Source organism: Ostrea edulis, chromosome 9 (genome assembly GCF_947568905.1).
Source record: "Ostrea edulis chromosome 9, xbOstEdul1.1, whole genome shotgun sequence".
Classification (NCBI taxonomy): domain Eukaryota; kingdom Metazoa; phylum Mollusca; class Bivalvia; order Ostreida; family Ostreidae; genus Ostrea; species Ostrea edulis.
The window spans coordinates 12088753-12112580 of NC_079172.1; the positions used below are offsets into that span (position 1 = coordinate 12088753).

General features: G+C 34.6%; 2 protein-coding genes and 2 long non-coding RNA genes across 4 annotated transcripts; 3 read left to right on the forward strand and 1 right to left on the reverse strand.

Moving 5' to 3' along the window:
* The first annotated feature begins 733 nt into the window (after positions 1–733).
* Positions 734–9393, forward strand: LOC130049953 (nacrein-like protein). The gene is made up of 4 exons (XM_056148210.1): positions 734–919; positions 7536–7700; positions 8737–8918; positions 9241–9393. The coding sequence occupies exons 1-4, from the start codon at positions 763–765 to the stop codon at positions 9391–9393; spliced, it is 657 nt and encodes a 218-aa protein (XP_056004185.1). The 5' UTR covers positions 734–762.
* Positions 9394–12290: 2897 nt separating this feature from the next.
* On the forward strand, positions 12291–14105 carry LOC130050040 (nacrein-like protein). Its single transcript, XM_056148536.1, has 6 exons — positions 12291–12358; positions 12561–12629; positions 12795–12915; positions 13103–13329; positions 13447–13524; positions 14019–14105. Exons 3-6 carry the CDS (start codon positions 12840–12842, stop codon positions 14052–14054), a joined length of 417 nt encoding a protein of 138 aa, XP_056004511.1. The 5' UTR covers positions 12291–12358; positions 12561–12629; positions 12795–12839; the 3' UTR covers positions 14055–14105.
* A 5821-nt stretch (positions 14106–19926) lies between these two features.
* On the forward strand, positions 19927–21810 carry LOC125646531 (uncharacterized). Its single transcript, XR_008798423.1, has 3 exons — positions 19927–20380; positions 20560–20670; positions 20859–21810. It is a non-coding gene; the product is annotated as an uncharacterized LOC125646531 (long non-coding RNA).
* On the reverse strand, positions 21786–23613 carry LOC125671183 (uncharacterized). Its single transcript, XR_008798424.1, has 4 exons — positions 23357–23613; positions 22949–23082; positions 22461–22699; positions 21786–22123 (listed from the first exon to the last, which is right to left on the reverse strand). It is a non-coding gene; the product is annotated as an uncharacterized LOC125671183 (long non-coding RNA).
* Between the last annotated feature and the right edge of the window lie 215 nt (positions 23614–23828).

Genomic DNA, 23828 nt, shown 5'->3' on the forward strand with positions numbered 1-23828 from the left:
TAGGAGGAGTAAACATCCCATGTCCACCGGTCTCACCCACCGTGAGCCCTATATCCTGATCAGGTAAACGGAGTTATCCGTAGTCAAGAACGGCCTAATAATCGGTATGAAACACACCATACAGCATTTAACCCAATGATTGCTTGTATTATTGTATGATATAAGATCTTATATCTGTAATATAAAACACTAGCCAGAGTGTTTTTGGCTTCTTGAAATCATTATCATCATTATGTACAACTTAATTGTGGTTCCACACAAATGAAATTAGAATAATTCTTGAATTTATCTACAGACATTTTCGGAATAATTTGAAACACCCATTAGTATGTGATTCAAAACTGGTAAAACAGCTCTCCTACATAAGGGTGTGATATGCCTTTTATTCCATTGACTAAGAATGAGGTGAGTATTGCCTCTTGAGCTACAGATAATGACGTTTTTAATTGTCACATATTTGACAATTAAGCTTTGACTTAGTATCCATGTACATGTATATTATCTGGATACCTTACAATGTCTTTCTCGTCACATGCATGTGTATTTTGTCAAATATTGTGATATGTGTACAAAATCACGTTAATATTAAGTTCATAAGGTAATTTTGGGGGAATGGTACCAGATATCCATGTTAAATTAATCAGCTGGATCTTTTTAAAAATCATTTCCTCCTAAAATTGTACAAACCACGTGTCCTCTGTAACCTCGTTTGCTTTAAGATATAAAAGGAGCGTGGGGCAGCTTGTTTCTTCATTGACAGAGATGGCAGTTTTGAGTCAGGTACTCGTGTGCGCTTTATTGTATATTGGGACAGTAAACGGTGCCGGCTACCTGTCCATAAGGCCTCGGTCAAGCGGGTTGTGTTATTACGAAAATATCGAAGATGCTCATTTTAGCTACGATAGAAATGATTGTGAAGGTAAGATTATTAATTTAGTTTAAAGAATACTTTTGGCCGGGTTGCATAACGTGCAAACGATTTATAGAATGGTGAACGGCGGGCGGGTGTTCCTATAATAGGTTACCTACAACCCCTCGTACACCTCTTACTTGACGTTCCTTAAAATTTGTACAGTTGTTATGGACACATTAAAGATTTGCATGATTTTGGGTAACCAACTCTTCTTACAGCTTTTACTTAACATTTTCGGACCGTGCTTCTGGGTTTTAAAACTTCTACATTTAATATGTCATTTTCCAGTATGTTTTGTACTGCTGTCTCTATGATCGATTACAATTATTTTAAAGCAACCCGACCAATTTTCTTCTTGAATCGATTTTTTTCATTCTTAATGTTATAAAGTAAAAATATATGTACAAAGATAATTATGTCTCCGAACACATAGTGTCGGGGACATATTGTTTTTGCTCCGTTTCTTATCATTATGTCTCCGAACACATAGTGTCGGAAACATATTGTTTTTGCTCCGTTTCTTATTATTTTCTTCTTCTCATTCCTCTTCTTTAGTGAGAAAGTCCGCGCGATTATATGAAAGTGCTTCGACAGATCCACTTCAAACTTTATGAGCTGATAGATGGTCATTAGGAGGGGTGCAATCAACTTTCCCAATTTTCAAAACGTCAAAAAATCAAAGTTGTCGGATTTCAACCAAATTTTATTTATATGGTTATTTGATGACCTCAAGTCCATTTCCACCATCAAATTTTTTTGAGCCGTCATTTTCAAAATGGCCACCATATACCGAAATATTTCAAAGTGTTAAAATCTCTACAGCATTTTGGTTCTGGGGTCAATTGAGGGTCCACAGTTCTTTCCTAGCATCAGTATTTCCTTCCTATCCATTTTCATTTTTTTTCAAAATGGCCGCCATTGAAGAAAATGGCTGCCAAAAATCAAGTTTGTCGGATTTCAACCAAAATTTAGTTTCTAGGTTTTTTTGAGGATTCTAATTCCATTTCAGCATCATCATTCATTTCTGACATGGGGAGGTGTTCGGGGACATTTGTGTTGGCATCCCAACACAGTTATAGCTCGTTCTTATTATTTTCTTATTATTATCATTATTCCTCTTCTTTAGTGAGAAATTTGTTCGTGCGATTTTATGAAAGTGCTTCGACTGATCCACTTTAAACTTTGTGAACTGATAAGGGGTCATTAGGAGGGGTGCAATCAACTTTCCAAATTTTTAAACGGCGGCCAACAAACGTCAAAAAATCAAGGTTGTCGGATTTCAACCAAATTCTTTTTCTAGGGTAATTTGGTGACCCCGAGTCCATTTCCACCATTAGATTTTTTTGAGCCGCCATTTTCAAAATGGCTGCCATATGCCGAAATATTTGAAAGTGTTAAAATTTCTACTACATTCTGGGGTCAATTGAGGCTCCACAGTTCATTTCTAGCAGCAGTATTTCCTTCCAATCAATTTTTAAATGATTCCAAATGGCCGTCATTGAAGAAAATGGCGGCCAAAAATCAAGTCCGTCGGATTTCTACATAATTTACTCCCTAGGGTTTATGGAGGATTCTGACTCCATATCTGGCATCAAAAACCATTTCTGACATTGGGAGGTGTTCGGAGACATTTATGTTTGCATCCCAAAACAGTTATAGCTCGTTAGTTTTAAAGTAATCAATGGAAATGAAAATTTGGGCGCACGAGATATGAATTCCATAGGAATAAGGCGACATTAGGAATGTAAACTTAATCATAAGTTTTTCCATACTGTTCTACATTTTCATACTGTAGAGTAAACACGATAGAAAAGCAGGTCACCGATTTCTTACTTCATCCCAAAGTAAAGAAAAAAGAGAGAAAATGAATAAATGTATTTTTCTTGGAAATTGGAAACTTGAAGAACAAATGGCCAATTGTTCGGAAATTGAGGTAAAAAATGTTGTAATTACTTCAGAGAGACAAACGAAAGAAAGGACCTCTATAAGTTTCTTAAGTGCATTGTTGTCCCACATTTTGACATCATTTCTTTCTTCAGATAACAAATATACCCCTCACCCCACCCAAAAATTATTGATTCTCAAAATATAATATACTTTAAATGGGGAAAGGGTTGCTATGGTTTTAATTTCGCTATGTTCGCGGTCGGGGATTTTTCCGCAAAATTAAAACAATCGCAATCATTTTGCAAGTGTAACACAATACGTTTTGAACTGTTATACAATTTGAATTCCGCGAAAATAAACCCCCCGCAATTAGACCAATATAAAAAACCGCGAACTTTTAGCACCGCAAAATTAAAACAACTAACAGTATTCTTCGCATAATTCAATGGAAACGATTGAAATAAAGAAAAATATGATAACATTCGCTTATTAGATACGATATTTCATTACAGAACGAGCACATGAGCACTGTTAGATACGATATTTCATTACAGAACGAGCATTTGAGCACTGTTTTGCAATTGTTTACAATTCATTCATTTTGATTCATTTCTAACGAGAGAGAGAGAGAGAGAGAGAGAGAGAGAGAGAGAGAGAGAGAGACATGTAGATCGATACACATATTTTTAAAAAAGACACTATGAATTGCTCACCTGATCAATTCAAAGATAGGTTTTAAAATAAGAGTATCTAAGTTATCTATTCATAAGTTTAATTATGTTGGTTAAACTCACTTCTTATGGTCTTTCATCGTATAAAGAGTCATCGATTCTAAATTATTCATCTTATTCACTTAAGTCAACAGCTTGCATTTTATTCATCAGCTTATCAGACAAATCTTTGGTATTGTGCCATATCGAAAAGAAATTCCGTCTTTATGCATTTTTAAATAGAAATAAACCAAAGATCCAAATTATAATCATTCCTATTAGAAAGATAGATTGTTCAAATAGTTAGATATGGTGGCAGTGTTGTTTACATTTGATTTTCAAAGTTTATGATGAAAATCTTATGAATTAAAACGACAGCATGGGTTCGTGGAAATGGTCCTTTTGGAATTTGTAGACAGCAGCAGTAGGAGTCTTTCCTGTCTTCAATGTTTTAAAGATAACAACTGTCAAACCTTTTAAAATAGATTCGGTCAAGTATTTATAGATAGATAGATTTAGTATAAAATGTAGACTTGCTCAAGTCTATTACTTTATCATTTCATCCAAATTTTACTGTGTTTTAGAAATCTCTGCTCTCTACCATACTTAAATGTCATCAAACATATGTTTGGCATTATCAAAAGTATTAAAGAGAGCACTGATTGTTAACCATAGAGACTTGAGCAAGTCTATATACAATGTTAATTATACAGTTTTCCAATAAATTATAACACAAAACAAAGTTTTACATAAACCGCACGAAGCTTACATACTAGTAACGATATCGAGTAAAAGGGACTTCCATGCCATTGAAAATATTATAATGTTGACAAAGATATGAAGTTATGACATTGTTATACCAGAATGACCCATAAAAGCCCTAAGGCTTACTATAGTACAATGTATTTCAGTTTGGGTCCGTTCAGGATCCACTCGTTCAGTGAACCTTTTCACACGTGTCATTATATTCCCGTGCATGCGCGGATGAACACCTAATTAACTTCTTGATGATGATTAGTAGCTGTTGTCATGAAATAATTATGTCAGTGCTTTATTTATAGAATGACCCAGATACTATGGTTTTTCAAGAGGCTATCCACATGTGTGTAATTCAAATAAAACAATTAATATTACTAATACATATCATTGACAATACAGGAAGCGACACAAGCACCTGTATGGGCCGGATATACTGAAGGTACACATTATTTTGAATAAAGGAATGCCTGTGTATATGCGTGAAGTTTCTAAAGTTTGACCAGAGAAAGGTGTTTACCAAAACCCAGTGCACCTCTTCGTATCGCGATAGTTATTCTTAAATTAACTCTAATTAGGAAATTTGGAACATTACTTACTTATTGTCCTATATATTGTTCTTGATAAAAATAAAAGTCTAGATACTTCAATAATTATTCGGGTTTACTGATTCAATAACAATATAAGCGATATTTTTAATTAAAAGGTTTTTATATCCACATGGTTGAAATTACAGCAATGTAGGCGATACACTTTCCTCCAAATAAGACTACTCAAGTATACATTACAACATAGTAAAAACGTAACGCCATTAAAGTAAGTAGAAATAAACTTTTAAAAAAAAATCATTCATACTGAAAACAAACACGCAGACATCCCGCGGTGAATAAATATTGCGCAGTAAAGCATGAATCGAAACAAAATTCATTTGAAAGAAAGGGCCGTCTAGTGCCGACCCATAATTACGGATACAATAGAAATAAAATACCAGAAGAAAACAAAGCCATGAACATGTGTAAAACATGTTTTTAAAGATTAAATTAAAAGTTATAATAAAAAGATTAAGTAATTTAACTTAAAGGGTTTCACTTTGATAAAAAAAGAGATTTACTGACAATATTTTGTTTGAAATAATAAAACAAATTATGAGCTTGATAATGAACTACTGTAAATGGGGAAAGGGTTGCTATGGTTTAAATTTCGCTATGTTCGCGGTCGGGGATTTTTCCGCGAAATTAAAACAACCGCAATCATTTTGCAAGTGTGACACAATACGTTTTGAACAGTTATACAATTTGAATTCCGCGAAAATAAAACAACCGCAATTAGACCAATATGAAAACCGCGAACTTTTAGCACCGCGAAATTAAAACAACTTACAGTATGTTAATTAACATGATATGAACTTTTTATCAACACAGGAAGAATTTTTTATCGCATGTGTGTTGTGAAAATGATATGAATCACAACTTTAGTGAAATTGATTTAAATGCTATTCCGGACATATTGGATATTGACAAAAGTCAAAATATTCAACGTCAAACCAAAATGTGCCCCTTCAGGTGCTGGAACAATTCGGTATCAGTACGTCCAAAGTAAAGTCAATATCCAAGATGTCCGAAATATCATTTAAATCAACCAAAATTGTGTTTCATTTCAATTTCATCATCGCACATGTGCGTTAACATGAAATGTTCCAAGGTTGATAAAGAGTTTATATCATAATTACAAGACCCTCAAGTTCATTGTCAGGAACTTGTTGCGCTCGCATATTCTCACTCTACCGTCAATGGTGACGTCTCCATATGAGTGAAAGATTTTCGAGAGGGACTTTAAACAATATTCAATCAAGCAATCCTCACTCTACAAGATTCTACTGACCAATTGAGGTGGAAAACAAAAGAAAAATATGTGGTCATCCGACAAAAATTCGATTTTTCATAGAGTACAATAAAATCCCGCAAGGACTACGGGTCATATAAAAAAAATTCTCTGTATGTCTTAAAATGCTGAAGAAGGTCACCGCAGCTAGTTTTTGCTCTATCAATATAAACATAATGTAAAAACTTATACGGTACCAATTTTGATGCACCAGATGCGCATTTCGACAAATAATGTTTCTTCAGTGATGCTCAACCGAAATGTTTGAAATCCGAAATAACAATGAAGTTTTAGAGCTATTATAGCCAAAAACAGCGTGCCAAAAAAGTTGAGTCAAATTCGTCTAAGGATAAGAGCTATGCATGAGGGAGATAATCCTTAAATTTGAAATGAATTTCTAAATTTCATAACAGCAATTAAATATACATCCGCATTTTCAAGCTAGTAACGAAGTACTTAGCTACTGGGCTGTAGAGACCCTCGGGGACTAACAGTCCACCAGCAGATGCCTCGATAAGGCAGATTGAGTCTGGAAATGTCATTCAAATAACGGCATTTATAACAAACTACTAACAAGGGGATCAGACTCCAAACAATCAATTGAAAAGATCACTGAGATCGAGAAAGAAAATCAACAGTGACAAAATAATTCACTATGTCTGATCCCGAAAATTTATCTACAAAAGTCTACACCAAATACCATGAAACAACCTTACAAAGATGCAGCAAAAAGATGGCTCATCAAAAAATTGGCAACAAAAAGATGGCTCATCAAAAAATTGATAACACCTTATCAGATTACCAACATCACAATTTAGAATAAACAATACTAGATATTATAACATAAATGAAGCGGAACTAGAAGTAACTGAAAGGAATGAAGGGGTGGATGGTGAGTTTACAGTACAGATCAAACGTTGTTGGTTTTTAAAAAAAAATGTAAGTGTGCCTACAAGGATGTCAAAAATGTAGAGTGACTGTAAGGTGGAGTCACGTGATTAATTACGGAATGCTTATTGGGCAATATAGAAAAGTAGTGAGTTTGGGAGAATTGATAAGTAGTGAGTTTGGGGGAATTTAAACAAATATCCAATGTACGTTACACAAAAACCAGCTTGAAAACATGGAACGATTAATGCAATTACTTTAAGAACTGTTGTTGTTTTAATTGGGCATGATACAAGTAATATATTGAATATTTATTTTGGTGTATCTTGATTTATTTGGACAAAGGGCGGGAACTCGCACTCGTCACTGCAGACAAGATACACGAAAATAAATATATACAATAACTAATATCTGTACTCACATCTCTTTATCAGATTTCGACAATAGTTATAGAATTTGTCAAATAAAACAGTTATGCATCTTTATAACTTTTGTTTCAGGACCAAAAAGATGGTGCAAATTGAACGAATGTTGGACAACTTGTGGCTCAAAACGGCGGCAGTCTCCCATTAACATAAGGACAAGACAGGCCAAGTCTCGCTATATTGAGAACCTTGTTTTCGAAAATACTGATAAAAGAGTACCAGCCACGGTCTTCAATAACGGTAGGGAATTCTTTGAACAAACTATATAGATCTACAATATGCTGGAATATATATATTTGTACTACGGTACACATTTCATAGAAAACGATTTAAAACGCAAATGCGATTGTGATTAGATATTTCTCAGAACATTATTTTTACACACACACACACACACACCCACCTACACACACAAGTGGAATGAATATCTCCAGCTATAAGGTTTTATATTCCAACAAATGACTAAATCAAACCAAACTTATATTGAAATATATTCTGTTGAATCATATGGTGCTGTGTATACTTAAGTCCTCACCACCTCTAAATCATTGTTAAAAATAGGTGTTTTGTTTGTGTATTTGGACGTTACCATCTCAATATCATTTTTCTTCTTTGCAATTAGTTTAGTAGACATTTATAGCATTCAGTTATGATGCGTGTTTGCACTGAAATATATGACCTGCTTAAAATGTTAAAGGGACTGATTCACGATTTCCCCCCAAAATTTTCTTTTTCACTTTTAATGATCAAAATCTACTGTCTAATGTGTTTAAAAGATTTCACATAAAAATTAAGGTTAAACATTATCACAGAAGCTCATTTTAGACAGTTTATTATTTATTTTGTAAACAAAGATTACGGTATGTTATTGTTTACGAAATTTTCAACAGAAATGGATATCGATCAAAGTTTATTATATCTTTCACATTTCAAGTATTTTTGGGGTAAAATGTGTCATCTAAAAGTTAAAATTTGTGACTACACAAAATTAAGATTCTTTATTTTACAAAATCAATATTTCACTTGTTTGTTTGTATACATAAAAAGACTCGAGTCTTTGTTTACATAGCACAGATTCAAGGCTAAAATATTGCTTTATTCTTGCATTCAAAAGGTCAACATTTTGGCTGTCAACATGTTTAACATCAAAAATGAAAAATATATTTATCGAAAATCGTGAACCAGACCCTTTAAGTAATGTCAAAATTGTTAGGCTAGTTTAACACTATTACGTCTCATTAAATCATATTAATTCTTGTCATTTTTATTCTTGAAGGACATGCCCCTGATTTCAATGTCGCTGTGAACGAAAATAATGAGGAAAATATTATTCTGACCAACGTCCCGGGAAGACCCTCTTACAAAAAATATATCTTTGCGCAGCTTCATGTGCACCTCGGTCGGAAGAAGGGGAGGGGTTCAGAGCATTCCATAGACAGAAAGTTTTACCCCATGGAGGTAAATTAAAAAAATGAATCCTAAGGTCACTAAAAACTAGTAAGTAAATAGATAATTATATGAATTGTGAATAAAGATATAGCTATTAATCTACACCGTCATCGATGAAGAAAGTGTGTGTTAATCATTGAAATTAAAAGAATTTTTGGGTCGGTTGAATGTTGTAAAATATTGCAGTCCGAAATAAAAGTTCTAAAGGTTTGTTCAAACTAGGCTAAATATAATAATATTTACACCTGGTAACATTTATCTAAAATAATTACCAGGTTTTATGAAACATTTCGAATAGCAATCCCATATACAAAGAAACTTTCTCTTTCAGGCTCATATGGTATTTTACGACAGTAAATTTGACAACATTGCAAAGGCTAAATCTGCCAAGGATGGTTTGGTGGTCATCGGGGTGATGTTGAAGGTACACGTAATTCTCAGAAACGTAATATTCTATTTTGAGCTGAATTCACAGAAAATGTAAACCAATAACTTGAATAGGTCGTAAATTTTAATTTTTTTTAACGTTCAGCATTAATCTCATCTACAAAAGCCGGATAGGCTCATTTTTGAAAGGAAGGAAAAAACCTCTAAAGTGAATATTTCGTTATAACGAGTTTGGCATCTCGTTTTAACGAATTATTTATCCTCCTAGGCACCTGATCCCACCTCTGGTGTGTCCAGGGGTCCGTGTTTGCCCAACTATCTATTTTGTATTGCTTATAGGAGTTATAAGATTGATCACAGTTCGTTATCTTCACCTTGCATTTATCTCGTTATAACGAGATAATTGTTGCTAAATCTTTATAACGATATATCTTATGGAAACTTTGTAAGGCCTTCTCTTGTTCCCGAAATTTAACAATATTTTTACAAAAGAAACTGTGAATGTTTTCTTAATCTAGAAATTTAGAAGTCAAAAACACACATCAATTTCGTAGTGGTTTGTAAAAATACATATATATTGTAAAATGAAAGGTGAAGATAACGAACAGTGATCCATCTTATAACTCCTACAAGCAATACAAAATAGATAGTTGGGCAAACACGGACCCCTGGACATACAAGAGGTGGGACCAGGTGCCTTCGAGAAGTAAGCGTCCCCCTGTCGACCTGTCACACGCCGCGAGCCCTATATCTTGATCAGGTAAACGGAGTTATCCGTAGTCAAAATCAGTGTGCCAAGAACGGTCTAACAAACGGTATGAAACACGTCAGACAACCTTTGACCTAGTGATAGGTTGTATTGGCAAACTAGATCGTTATAACGATCATAGAATATGCGAAATATTGACATTAAACGAGACTATTGAAACCCCAGCACCATGAACTTGTTTGTCAGTAGCCTGACTCGATTTAAAAACTGATCATACACAAAACAAGCTCTTGCGTATCGAATCTGTCGAGATATATGAATACCTTATGCAGGTGGTAATGGGATATTGCTACATAAATATGGGAAGTTAAAGATGGAGAAGCTGAAATCATCCCTTTTGTCATCCAGTTGAATTGTTAGTTTGCCTTTAATATCTGCTTTCAATAAAATATCCAAGTATGAAACAGAAGTGGACGACCCTGTGGTGTCTTTTATTTCGAGTTCACAGGGATATATTGAATCAACCTATAAATGAAAGTTATTGTTGTTTATAGATAAAACGTCGTCGATAAATTCAAATGTCAAATTGAAGGCCAGAGCAAGAGATTTTTGCTTTTCATTTAGAAGTTTTTGAATAAATTCTGCTTCATAAAAATATAAAAACAGGCCAGCTAACAAAGGAACACAATTTGTGCCCATGGGAATTCCAACAGACTGTTAGAAGACCTGATCACCAAACACCACGAAGATATTGTCAATGAGGAACTCGAAGATTTTTTTAATTTCAACTTGGGAGTCCCTATTTGTGGAATCAGAGTTGTGTTTAACAAAGTGATTGGATGACTGATCACTAGATATAACGAATATTTCCGTTTTCCATTTTTGTTGAAGAAGCAACTGTCTATGATGTCAAAAAGTCTAGTTTTTAATTTATCGTGAGGAACGGTCGTGTAAAGTGCTGAAAATTCATACGTTTTGATGTTGTAGATTTGAGAAAAGTTTTGTGATTTCAAGTTTACTAAAATTTCTTTAGAATTTGTTAGGATCCACATTTGATTGACTTCTGGGATATGTAGTCGGACAGTACGTTTGAAATTTCTCCTTCACAGTTGTTAATATTATCGTGAGGAGCAAAGATAGAACACTTAAATGATCAAAGTATATCAATTTGCAGATGTTTGTAAATTTATATAATATATAACTTACGTGTGATATGTGAATACTTTTTTTCGTGATGTTTAACAACAGAAATAAATCCAAGCTTCTGTTAGCTTTGTCAGCCCGCATTTACATTTCTAAAAGAAATAAATTACGGCATTAAATCAAAATGAAGTACATTTAGTAATATTTTTCTGTGCTAGACAGATATCTGTCTGCCACCTCAAATATCTTCACGAATGATTGTTTCATTTATTGGGGAAACTGGCATTACAGGCTCGCAGCCCTGTTTTTCAAAGTAAGGAAGGAGAGAGTTTTATGAAAAGTTGATTTCACTATCATCCATAATTCTTGACAAGCAAAGAAAAAATCAATAAAATTCTAAACCTCAGTAAACCCAAACTATAAAATCCTAGAGAAGCACTCACAAATAATGATTAAAAGACGATTGATAATCAAACTTCACAATCTTTAATCGGAATGGGGGCGGGGTGTATGTTAGCAAGTGTTTGTTCTTTTAAACTGGTTCAATTCATTGGGTTAAATGCTGTCTGATGTGTTTCATACCGATTGTTAGGCCGTTCTTTACATACTACTTGTGACTGCGGATTAAGACTCGATAATGGGGGATAACCCAATATATCTTACTTAAGATTGCAAAGAAAGTTTTTCGATGCAAAAAATAACGGAAAATGTACGCTGTCAAATTAGGGAAAGCCCTCTAGTTCTACATACATGTACTTGTATTAGTAGCATAAATATATCTATTTGTACGCTAAAATCATCTGTACCGAGACTGCTTTATGTGATGCTCAAATATCGAGTAAGTTCGAAAATTTCGTCAAACCATTGTGGTACAGTGTATTTTAAAACGATGAAATTTAAATTTATTTTTCAAAATGGACAATCAGTATTTTTGTTGAATGTTTAGATTTTGCAAAGAACAGGTCCTTAAAATTAACTCGTTATAACGAGATACTAACTCGATACAACGAGATGATTAACTTGTTATAACGAGTTGAGGTATTTTTTGTAACTTTTGTCAAAAATCAGTCCAGTCGGCTTTCGTACTCACCAGTATTACAATAACAGAGAAAAATAGTAATTTGATGTAAATAATCAGGCCAAAAGGAAGTATGGGGACGGAGATGACGAATACGATGATGACGGCGAGAGAGAAAGGGAGGGAAATGAGGTATGCAAAATTATGCGAGATTGTCGAATTTCTTTTTAATTGATAGAATATTCCGATACATTTCTGAGATTGCTTCTAATGCAGACAAAGTAAAATACAATATCGAATGCTATTGAAATCAAATGCATCAATATATTATCTGAATTATGTTTTTATGAATTGATGTCAACCAATCACAACGTCTTTTTACTATGTTTTGTAGAAACGCAAGCATAAAAGTATCTGCAGATATAGGGTCTTCCGATATTACTTGAAAAAATGTTACAAATGGGTAATGTATAGCTTTTGATAGTACATATAAATCTGGTACATGAATTTAATATGACCAAGTGTATATATTGAAATTTATACATCTTCTCTTGAAAGTATAGGTAATTTGAAATCGAAACAAACTTTCATTGGTTATAAACTTTTGATGATTTTACTCTATATTCAGCGCAGGCATTGTAGAGTGAGATTTGCTAGAACACTGAGTTTCATAATGGAGAAATATTACAAAAAGGTCAGAGAGCATAAACCTTCGCCTTCCCCAGATCCTGAACCTACTTTCCCAAAAGGTACTTGTATAATAAAGGAATGAAATGATGGAACACATAAGATCAAAATGTTGTTTGCTTTGGACAAGTTCAACATCTTGATCTGTTGCCTTTTATCCCTGTGAATAACTCCATTTTGTATTTAGTTTATTCAGGAAATGAACATATTGCATAGTGTACAATAACATATTTACCTGAATGTTTGTAGACCTGAAATGTGGAAAACGGCCAAGCCAAGACACTATCGAAAACAAATGTATGAAGAAGGAAAGCGAAAACAGCGACGCTGTCAGTGTATCTTATGGGATCTCCCCGCTAGATGTCCTCCCGTTTGACAAGAGATTCTACACCTATGCGGGATCTTTAACCACGCCCCCATGTTACGAAACAGTCCAATGGATAGTTTTCAAATGCCCAATCATGGTGTCTCGCGGAGTAAGTGATACCAAATTTATGCATGAATGATACCCACAATGCCCTATCGCTAAACTCGGGAAGAAATCAAACGACTTGTAATAAGCTTATGAAAATAATTACATTTTTCATATTCAGGCATTTGAGGCATTGCGACATGTTGAAGACTCGCACGAGGAACCACTGCATACTCTGGGTGTACGGAGACCACTACAGGTAACAAATCTACTATTATAGTCCATTACTAATGTAGAATCAAAATAAAACCTGTACATGAGAAATATGTTCTTGGCACACTGATTTTGACTGCGGATAACTCCGTTTACCTGAACAGAATATAGGGCTCGCGGCGTGTGACCGGTCGACAGGGGGGTGCTTACTCCTCCTAGGCACATGATCCCACCTCTGGTGTATCCAGAGGTCCGTGTTTGCCCAACTATCTATTTTGTATTGCTTGTAGGAGTTATGAGATGGATCACTGTTCGTTATCTTCACCTTTCATGAATATTCATTTCTAGATTAGTGTAGGATAGAATACAACCAGATGCTGTTTACTGAAAAGATACATTCATCCTCATGAGTCGAGTAGCTCAGGATATATGATATATCATGTCCCTATAGTTTACTACGCACCCCAACTCTGCACATTCCTATAATAAGGAAATAAATATATGTATATGCGAAACATATTTTCTTTCTTTCTTTTTCAGAGAAATAAACGTCAGTTTGTGTATAAGAACTTTTGAAGACGTGATAAACAGTTATATATGAAAACATCAGATTACGCCAATGCACAGAAATATTGTGATTAATAAAACAGTACCAGCTCATCAGTGCGTTTTTCATTATGATACTCAGCATATGTTAATATCTCCCACAGAATGGGGAAGTCACAATTCAATATCATGTGGCAATTCAATATCCCACAGACCTTGAGTCGACGGAAAACATCAACAAAATTAGTAACGAACGTGTTAAAATGCGAAGTTGTCACCCGCTCTGTCAACCGTAACACTACTCATACATCTACCACTCCTAATGTCATGTAGAAATAGGAGTTTGAGAGAAATACAAGAAAATGACCCCGATATTAGGAAAGTCATAATGTGAGTAAAACCCAAGCATAACTCTTTATGGGAAAATGTATCAAATTTGAGTGAGGCTTGCAAATCTTGGGTTAGATTTGATTCCCTCCTATAGAAAGATGATACGTTTGATCATAAATGGGAACATATAACCCCAAAATTGCATGTAGTTCTTCCTGTTTCATTTCCAAAGACGTTTTGTTAGAAATCCACATTGTTTTTACTGGGGACATCTAGGTTATAAAAATAATTGTGGTATAAAATACCTTTACATCAGACATTACTGTCAAACATATGACATTTGTGCTTCATGGGAATCCCCAAATATGTTGCATAAAGTTCCATTACAAATTCATAATGTTGGGGTACCAATGGAACGTTGGACACTAGATAAGATTGGGATCACTTCCTATCACCCTCACGAAAACTTAATTTCTGTTGGTTCTTTGGGACTATTTCACAAAATGGATTGATGATTATCGGTCACCTGAGTACTAGTAAAAAGTATCACTACTCCCAAGGGCTATGAAATCTAGAAAAAAATTCCTATTCTGAATATCTAAGCTAAATTCTTATCTTCATCAACAGTATAAAACAAGATGTGTTCTTAAAACTTTAATACTCTCAAAAGTGCATACACCGATGAAAGGCTTTACATAATATAATAGGTATTAACATTAAAACATCAAAAGATATGACTAATTTGGACCCATCCTAGAGTTAAGATCCTGAGTTGTGAAATTCACTATTTTTTGTGTATCCTTTAATGCAATTCCTAAGTATGCATTTAGATTTTATACAGTATCAGCAAACTTACACATAAATACTACACACTAAGTTTGGCCCCACCCTAATACGAAAACCCCTTCCCCCGGGATCATCAAATTTACAATATTGGTGAAGGACTACATGCTCTTTCTAAATATCTATTTAATTTCAATTTAGTATCAATAACACTAAAGAAGATGTTATTTAAGTGTTTACATATAAACACTATATGATAAGTTTGGTCCCGCCCTTGGATCAGAACCCCTACCTATCCCGTGGGGAACCGGGTTAAAATAAGTCCTCAGTACCCCCTTGCTTGTCGTAAGAGGCGATTAAATGGGGCGGTCCTTCGGATGAGACCGCAAAAACCGAGGCCCTGTGTCACAGGAGATGTGGCACGATAAAGACCCCTCCCTGCTCAAAGGCCATAAGCGCCGAGCATAGGCCTAAATTTTGAAGCCCTTCACCGGCAGTGGTGACGTCTCCATATGAGTGAAATATTCTCGAGTGGGACGTAAAACAATATACAATCAATCAATCAGAACGCATACCCGGGGATTATGAAATTTACAATTATGGTAGAGGTCTTTCTTCTCTACATCACTATGTATTTAATTTTTCTTAAACATGTGCGGTTATGGAGAAGATTTTTGAAAATTGATCAATTTTGGGCAGTTTTTGCCCCGCCCATAGGGTCCCAGGGGTGCAGGAATCCTCAAATTTACAATGTATGTCACCCTTGTTCCAAAGATGCTTCATACCAAATTTGACAAGAATTGGAATGATAGTTACAGTCTCGTTTAAAGCCAGCATTTCGCAAATTCATTGGGTGAATGCTGATCAATCTCATAACTCCTTTAAGCAATACAAAATAGATAGTTGGACAATCACGGACCCCTGGACACACCAGAGGTGGGATCAGGTGCCTAGGAGGAGTAAGCATCCACTGTCGATAAGTTGTAGGATGATATGTTGTATTGGCATAATAAATCATTATAACGACTATAGAGTTTGCGACATGGTGACTTGACTTTAAACAAGGCTGTTAAAACGAAACCTTTGTAACACCAACTTGTTTGTCAGTAGCCTGCCTCGATTTAAAAACTGATACACAGAACAAGCTATATATTATATAGTTATTATGATAAACTTTTATACGAAAACCTTAAATAATAAATTTCTTGTATTGTATTTCTAACGGATATACAGACTTGGGAGACCCACAAGTTACAATTATCTAGCAAAGTATAAAAAATGTTTATAATGTAACAGTTGTTGATATAGTTTTATATATTCTGCTAGCCGTTGCTAGAATAGGTCCTCGGTACCCCTTTGTTTGTCGTAAGAGGTCACTAGATGGGGAGTTCATTCGGATGCGACCGCAAAAACCGAGGCCATTGTTACAGCATGTGTGGCACGATACAGATCCCTCCCTGCTCAAAGGCCGTAAGCGCCGAACATAGACCTAAATGTTACAGCCTTTCACCGGCAATGGTGACGTCCTCATATGAGTGAAATATTCTCGAGAGGGACGTTAAACAATACGCAATCAATCAATCCAGAAATGGAACGTCTTTTTATTGAATTATTTTGTATTAGTTGAGATATTGATTCTTATTTATACATGTATTTCTCTATCTCCGCATTTGACGGTCTCCCCAAGATCTCTCGCTTCTAAAATTTAAACTCTCCGAGAACTCTTCTGACTTTATCAAAAGCTATTTCTCCAACACAAACCAATGTGGTAAACTTGGAAACCACACAATTAATTTTAAAATTATATACATGTATAAAGGTGTCTCTAGGGGATCCATCATGGGACCAACCCTCTTTAACATTTTTCTTAATGGTATCTTTCTTTTTGGTAAACAAATCTATTCCTTATAACTATGCAGAAGGCAATACGCTGACTGCATCTGGTCATAAAAATGAGAACACCATTGATGATCCCTAATGACTGCAATAGCCTCAACGAATAATTTCGACAGACCAAAATACATGGAAATCTACCCCTAAAAAAAAATCAAAAAAAAAAAATTTAAAAAAAAATAAAAATCAGGGAATAGTCACTGGCAAAAAACCACACGACAACATACTAAACCGCAGTCTTAGGAACATTTTCATTGCCTTTGAAGCTGAAGTAAAGCTACTGGGAGTCACTTTGGATTTCAGTAATCTTGATAATCAAATTGCATAATTGACATCTTGGCATGTTTTGAACCTTCCGTTTGGTAAAGCGTTATCCAGGCTAGTCCTCACTACCATGCCCTTCACGTTTTCGGTGCGTATGAGGGATGCCATATGAGTTTTTATGAAAACACCAGCCATTCATTTATTGGCATACATGATGGGCAGACGATTTCTTAGAATACTGGTGAGATTTTTAGGTGGGATGGTAAGTAGTGACTGGTGGAATCCTGTCATTCTTAGGTTTTTCTTTGTACTGGAGAAAGGACTGTCGAAACTGTTGTGACGTCTCGTCAATTGCGGACTGTACATTGCAAGCATCATATCCTGTTCGTCGATACGTTTTAAGAATCTGTCCTTGCTGTTGGAAAGTAGTAGAAGTAGAGCAGAGGCGACGGATTCGGGTGGCTAAACCCTCAGAAACACCTTTGAAAATATGGGGTGGATGACAGCTGGATGGCATAACGTACAAATAAGACTCGTTGGTCTTTGTATGGTTGATTGATTGAATATTGTTTAACGTCCCTCTCGAGAATCTTTAACTCATATGGAGATGTCACTATTGCCGGTGAAGGGCTGCAAAATTTATATCTATGCTCGGCGCTTATGGTCTTTGAGAATCTCATTATAACGATCATGTAATTTGCGAAATGCTGATTGAAACCCCTGTAACACCAACTTATTTATCAGTGGCTTGCCTCGATTTAAAAACTTCTCATACGCAGAACAGGCTCTCGCGTATCAAAGCAGTTGAGTGACATAAACACCACATGAGGGTGATAATAGAATATTGCTACATAAATATGGAAAAATGATAATGGGGAAGCTTAAGTTATCCATTTTGTCATAAAGTTGAGTTGTCAGTTTGTCGTTAACATTTATGTGCTGTAAAATATCCAAATATGAAACAGATATGGAAGACTCAGTGGTGTCGTTTACTTCAAGTTAACTGGGATATATTGAATCGACATATGAATGAAAATGAGCGTCACTAATAGATAAAACATGTCTATTTGAAAGGGTTTCTACACAGCTTAACTGTTTAAAGCGCCTTTGAAATTTTTAACCCATCTGAATAGACTTACCATTTGCGTTTGAGTTTGAGATGAGACAATCTTCACTCAGTTTTACGAGGAAGTTGTTGAAAAAGCAAAACAGATGAACATCGATGATCCTGTTCTTTCTAGAAAACGCAAAATTCCTCGTAAACTTGATGATGGGACAGCAGCACATACTTTTTCATCGTGTGCAGATATGTATAGGAAAGATTTCTACGAGGCATTAGATCTGCTTTTAGCTGGCATAAAATCTAGGTTACAAAGCTTATCTTGAAAAGTTAATCTTGAAAACCTCGTAATTAAGGCTTGCACAGGTCAAACGTTTGAAGAAGAATTAAATTTTGTCACGACCCTATATGATACAGATTTGAAGCCAAAGGATCTTCACTGCCAGCTTATAATGTTAAAGACTGTTTTGCCAAAAGACTAAGCCAGATTTACCAAGTGTGGTTGAATTTTTCAGACATTCAAATGAAAAAAGTCTGTTTGCCGAGATCCTCAAAATTCTCAATCTAATTTTGGTACTTCCTGCAACTAACGCTACCAATGAGCGTTCATTCAGCGCCTTGAAAAGATTGAAAACATCACTGAGATCAACAATGAGCCAAATACGAACAAACAATTTGCTTTTATTGCATGTTCATAAAAATGAGACTGATGAATTGAATCCAGAAAAAATAGTTGAGGAGTTCGTAAGTGAAAGTGAACAAAGACTGGCGATTTTTGGAAAGTTTACCGAGTACTAAATACCTTATGACTCAGAAATGATTGATAACAAAATGATAAAGATATAAACAACCAAAAAAAAAAAAAAGATAACAAAAAAATCCTTAACACCCCCCCTCCAAAACAAACAAAACTTAAAATTAAACTTGAGGGGTTTTCTGGGAAACTAATTAGATTCTATGTACATAATTAGATTTATGTACATGACGTACACCTCAATGCTTGCACACATTTATGCAGTTATCTTTTTACTAATGGTTTTCTCGATATCACTTTTTTGTCGTAAATTACTTTGGTGTGGTGCCCCCCCCCCCCCAAATGAAATTGCTTCCCACAGGCCTGTATTTATAGATGTGTGCCTGAAAAATTATATTCGTGAATAACCATCGTATACTTTCTGACAAATAAATTGTTGTCTTATAAGAATATAGAATTTTACACTCGCACTAAATACGTCACTGATGTACGTACGTAAATATTGTCGTCTGCTGTTACATGGGGGGTAAAGTTTTTCTTCGTTTATTGATTTCAACATTTATTAACATCTTTTACTACATAATTCCCTTTTGCCTGAAAAGGGGAAGGGACACTACTTTATTGTATCAATATAGAAAAAATAACCTTGCTAGGAAAAGGTTGACAGGATACCCTTGATACTACTTGCCTTTATATAGGTTCCTGCATGATTAAATATTGTATTGTGTTTCAAGAGAACTGGCATATATCTTTATTGTATAATTCGTTTATTGATTTCAACATTTATTAACATCTTTTACTACATAATTCCCTTTTGCCTGAAAAGGGGAAGGGACACTAATTTATTGTATCAATATAGAAAAAATAACCTTGCTAGGAAAAGGTTGACAGGATACCCTTGATACTACTTGCCTTTATATAGGTTCCTGCATGATTAAATATTGTATTGTGTTTCAAGAGAACTGGCATATATCTTTATTGTATAATTATATAAAAGTGACACATGGCCTTGATAAGAATGATTGTAACACTCATATCCTGTGCTTATTTCAGAAACTATAACTTACATTTGTTGTGTAGTGAGCCATTTTAAGTCAATAAAAACATCAATTTATGGTATATTACTTTTTTTCATAGATACAAAGTTACGAAACCTGCTGAAGCAGAATCATTTGCTTCAAACGTACATGTAGGAACCGAAGTTGATACTGCTACCAATATATCTGTACCAGACAACAATGATACAGCATCAAACCCTCAACATTTAAAAAGGTACAGTGTACGATACAAGTATTGTCAATACCAGATATTAGTACATCAAACCAGGAAGTTACAGTGGTTGTTAAGTTTAGTGTCAGGTGGTTTTCTGTATTTTCTTCATTCTCATTTCAGTGTTATCTAAATTTATATGCACACCAAATTTTATAATGGTATTGTTTTTGTTCTGACAGCTTCCCTTGAAGACTAGGATGTTGTAAACTTGCAGTGAGAAATATACCTGCATAATTAAAGGAAACCATCCATGACAATTGGGAACATCATAATTGAAAGACCCTGGAAAGGTATGTTTTAGCGGTTCTTTAAGGAAAAATGAACAATTGCACTTTCTATACACTGACTAGTTATCAGATTTCACAATATTCAATTACCTAGTAGTTTTTTTTTTTTTGGGGGGGGGGGGTATAAATGTTGCTGTATACACCATTTTCTGTGAATATTTTTTAATATATTCATGAAATTTTGTTTGAAGGGATCATGAACACTGTTGGGAGTGTCCATTCAACTGAAATATTAAAGCCAGAAGAATTGAAGATTGCAATGGATGCAACAGAAGAGACCTAATATGAGCAAATTGAATAGTCAGTCTTTCGCTTACAGTAATTACAAGAGTCGCCACAAAGGAAAGACTTTAATGTGTATTACACCTAATGCAGCTCATTTCCAATTGTGTATGCTGGATACAAATCTGATTTGGCAATTGTGAACCATTGTGGCATTTGAGAGAAGTTGCAAGTTGGTGATATATTCCTGGCGGACAAAGGATTTTGTATATTTGACAAACTTCCAAATGACATGACATTTAATATCCCATTCTTTCTTACAAATAAATCCCACTTCTCAAAAGAGGATCACAACTTTGCTATAAAATTTTCAGATGCAGAATCCATGTTGAATGGGAAAATGAGAGAATATTTTTTTTTTTAAAAATTCCTCAGCTATATTCTGTCATAGTATAGATATTGATCTGACAAAATATTTCAGCTTTGTGTGGCCCATGTGGTTTTGTAGGTTCCCCTTTTGAAGGAGATTGCAGATAAATCCTACAAATTTATTAGATTAATTGCATGTATATATATGCTCATACCTGCCACATTGAATTTTTAAAGTTAAAAGTAATGAATACCATATATATGCAATATAACTTTTCTACATATTTATATAAATATAAAGCCTTTTATATTCATATGAAGCCTTTTGGAACGTCTCCATCAGAATGAAATATTCTCGAGAGGGACGTTAAACAATTTACAATCAAACATAAAGCCTTTTGTTCTCCTGAAGGTTTTCAAATCTGCATTATTAAAAAAGAAGTAAAATCCATTGTTTTTAGTGAATGCATGTAATTCAATGATTTTCGTAAAGCTGGACACTGTGTCTATACAAATTTTTGTTCATCTAAAATAAGAAAAACTCTGTCTATAATGTTTATTCAATAAATATACATGTAATTACATAACTTTGATAGATGCACCACTGATATCATAATAAAATATATGTACATGTGGTTATGTGTGTGTGTTCTAGACTGCAAAAATACTTCATTATTATAATTAAACTCTATCACGCTTAAAAAGTTGACCATAATACATCTTTGTCAATGTATTTGAGTGTCACTAGGAATCCACACTAGCAAATCACAGCATTGGGTGTCTTTCAGGTGTTGTTGTCCTTGAATCTGATGCCAATATTCATATTTTGTTTTAATGGGCAGCGAACCATCTCTTACATCACATTCTAAAATGGCAATTGTCATTACATGTATTGATAAAATATACATGATTTACAAGTGGTCGGATTAGTGGTGAAAGTATTATACTGCAATATGCATACTTCTTTTGACATAGATGTACTGCAGTATTCAAAACTTGATGCAAGTAAAGTTTATAAAGAACATTAGCAGTTCAATATCACAATGAAGTCTAAGTAGTATTTGTATTTCATTCATAAAATGTTACTTTAAAGTTATAATAAACTTGGATACATCCATAATAATATATATGAATACATATATGTACAGCTAATGTACATGTATTAGGTACACATAATTGTTCAATCTATAATGCTGACTTACCAAGAGGGATATCCCAACATTTGCACAGGCCTCTTTAATTGTCATTGTTCGAGCTGAAAATGGGCACTTAGCCTCAATTAAGAATTTCAGGGGTTGCTGAAAATGGCCTACTGCCCTTCGGAATGAGGATGCAGTTAATTCCTCCATTGTTGTTGTGACCTTTGACTGTGCCGACTTTGGATGTTTTATCCAACTACTGGCGTATTTTACATTGAACAGTTATATTTGCCTTCTTATATCTGAAAAATTCCAATATATCTACATGTAAAAATTTTATTTTCACAGTTTGAACCCATTTATTACTTACTTTGGGTATAGATAAGTTTATTCCAATTTGGGCCCAGAGGGCATAACAGCAAGACAGTTTATAAAGAAAGAAATTTCTAAAAAGAAAGAAAGTTTACAACATATAATCTTATAATTATTATAATCATAATAAATATAGATCCAAACATGTATTGACAATATTTTATCTTTAAATTGTGTACCTGCCTTTGAAAATTTGCTGCCATATGAAGATCGACACTTATACTGCCCCACTATGGGCATACTGGCATCAGACATCCACATTAATGATGACTGCACAATACACAACACCTTTATCCTCAGATTCAAGGCATATCTATAAAATAATTTTCAAATATTAAACAATCAACCCATCTGTGATGTAACTGATATAGATATTTACATTTAATGAGCTTTGTTTATTGAATATGTATACAACTGTACACTGCAGGTACGTACATGTAGTATCGTTGCCCCCCCCCCCCCCCCCCTTCTGATCGTACATTCGTATAAACACAAAGCAAGTTTTATGCATAATCCGTTTTTATTTTCAATTGGAATGATTTGAGAATATAAAAACGTATCGTACATCTCATTACGCTTTTACCAACCTGCTCTTTATCTGCAAGACGTACCCTCGTCGATGCTTGTACACTGGCAGTTATTACACGTAATTCGTCAAACACGAAGCGAAGAATCCTCGACCACTCCACTAATGCTTCAATTCCCATGTTTATCTCGTTAAAACCTCCACATACTCGATTGATAACGCTATATCTATGTATACCACTCTCTACACAGTGCAATCTGAGATGTTGATGTACCCGGAAGTTAATAATCTCGCTAATTCTCGGCAATCACATGACGAGACTTACAGACCCTATTGTGATGTTTTTAGGGACAGGGGGGTATTCATTATTAATGGTAATTTTACAAAGAAAATAGATTATAATGCATTACAACAAATCACGGCAGTATTATCCAGGCACATCATAGCGTCCCTTATCAAGGGGAGGGGGGGGGGGGTGTCATGTATTGTGTATTCGACAGTCAGTCGACTGTTATCCGGATTTATATTGTTTA

Bases quoted from the DNA above. Each gene is read 5' to 3' on its own strand.
- LOC130049953 (XM_056148210.1), top strand. From the start codon at position 763: ATGGCAGTTTTGAGTCAGGTACTCGTGTGCGCTTTATTGTATATTGGG. The intron at 920-7,535 runs GTAAGATTATTA...CTTTTGTTTCAG, and splicing joins CGATAGAAATGATTGTGAAG to GACCAAAAAGATGGTGCAAA. The intron at 7,701-8,736 runs GTAGGGAATTCT...TTATTCTTGAAG, and splicing joins AGCCACGGTCTTCAATAACG to GACATGCCCCTGATTTCAAT.
- LOC130050040 (XM_056148536.1), top strand. From the start codon at position 12,840: ATGGAGAAATATTACAAAAAGGTCAGAGAGCATAAACCTTCGCCTTCC. The intron at 12,916-13,102 runs GTACTTGTATAA...GAATGTTTGTAG, and splicing joins TGAACCTACTTTCCCAAAAG to ACCTGAAATGTGGAAAACGG. The intron at 13,525-14,018 runs GTAACAAATCTA...TTTCTTTTTCAG, and splicing joins GTGTACGGAGACCACTACAG to AGAAATAAACGTCAGTTTGT.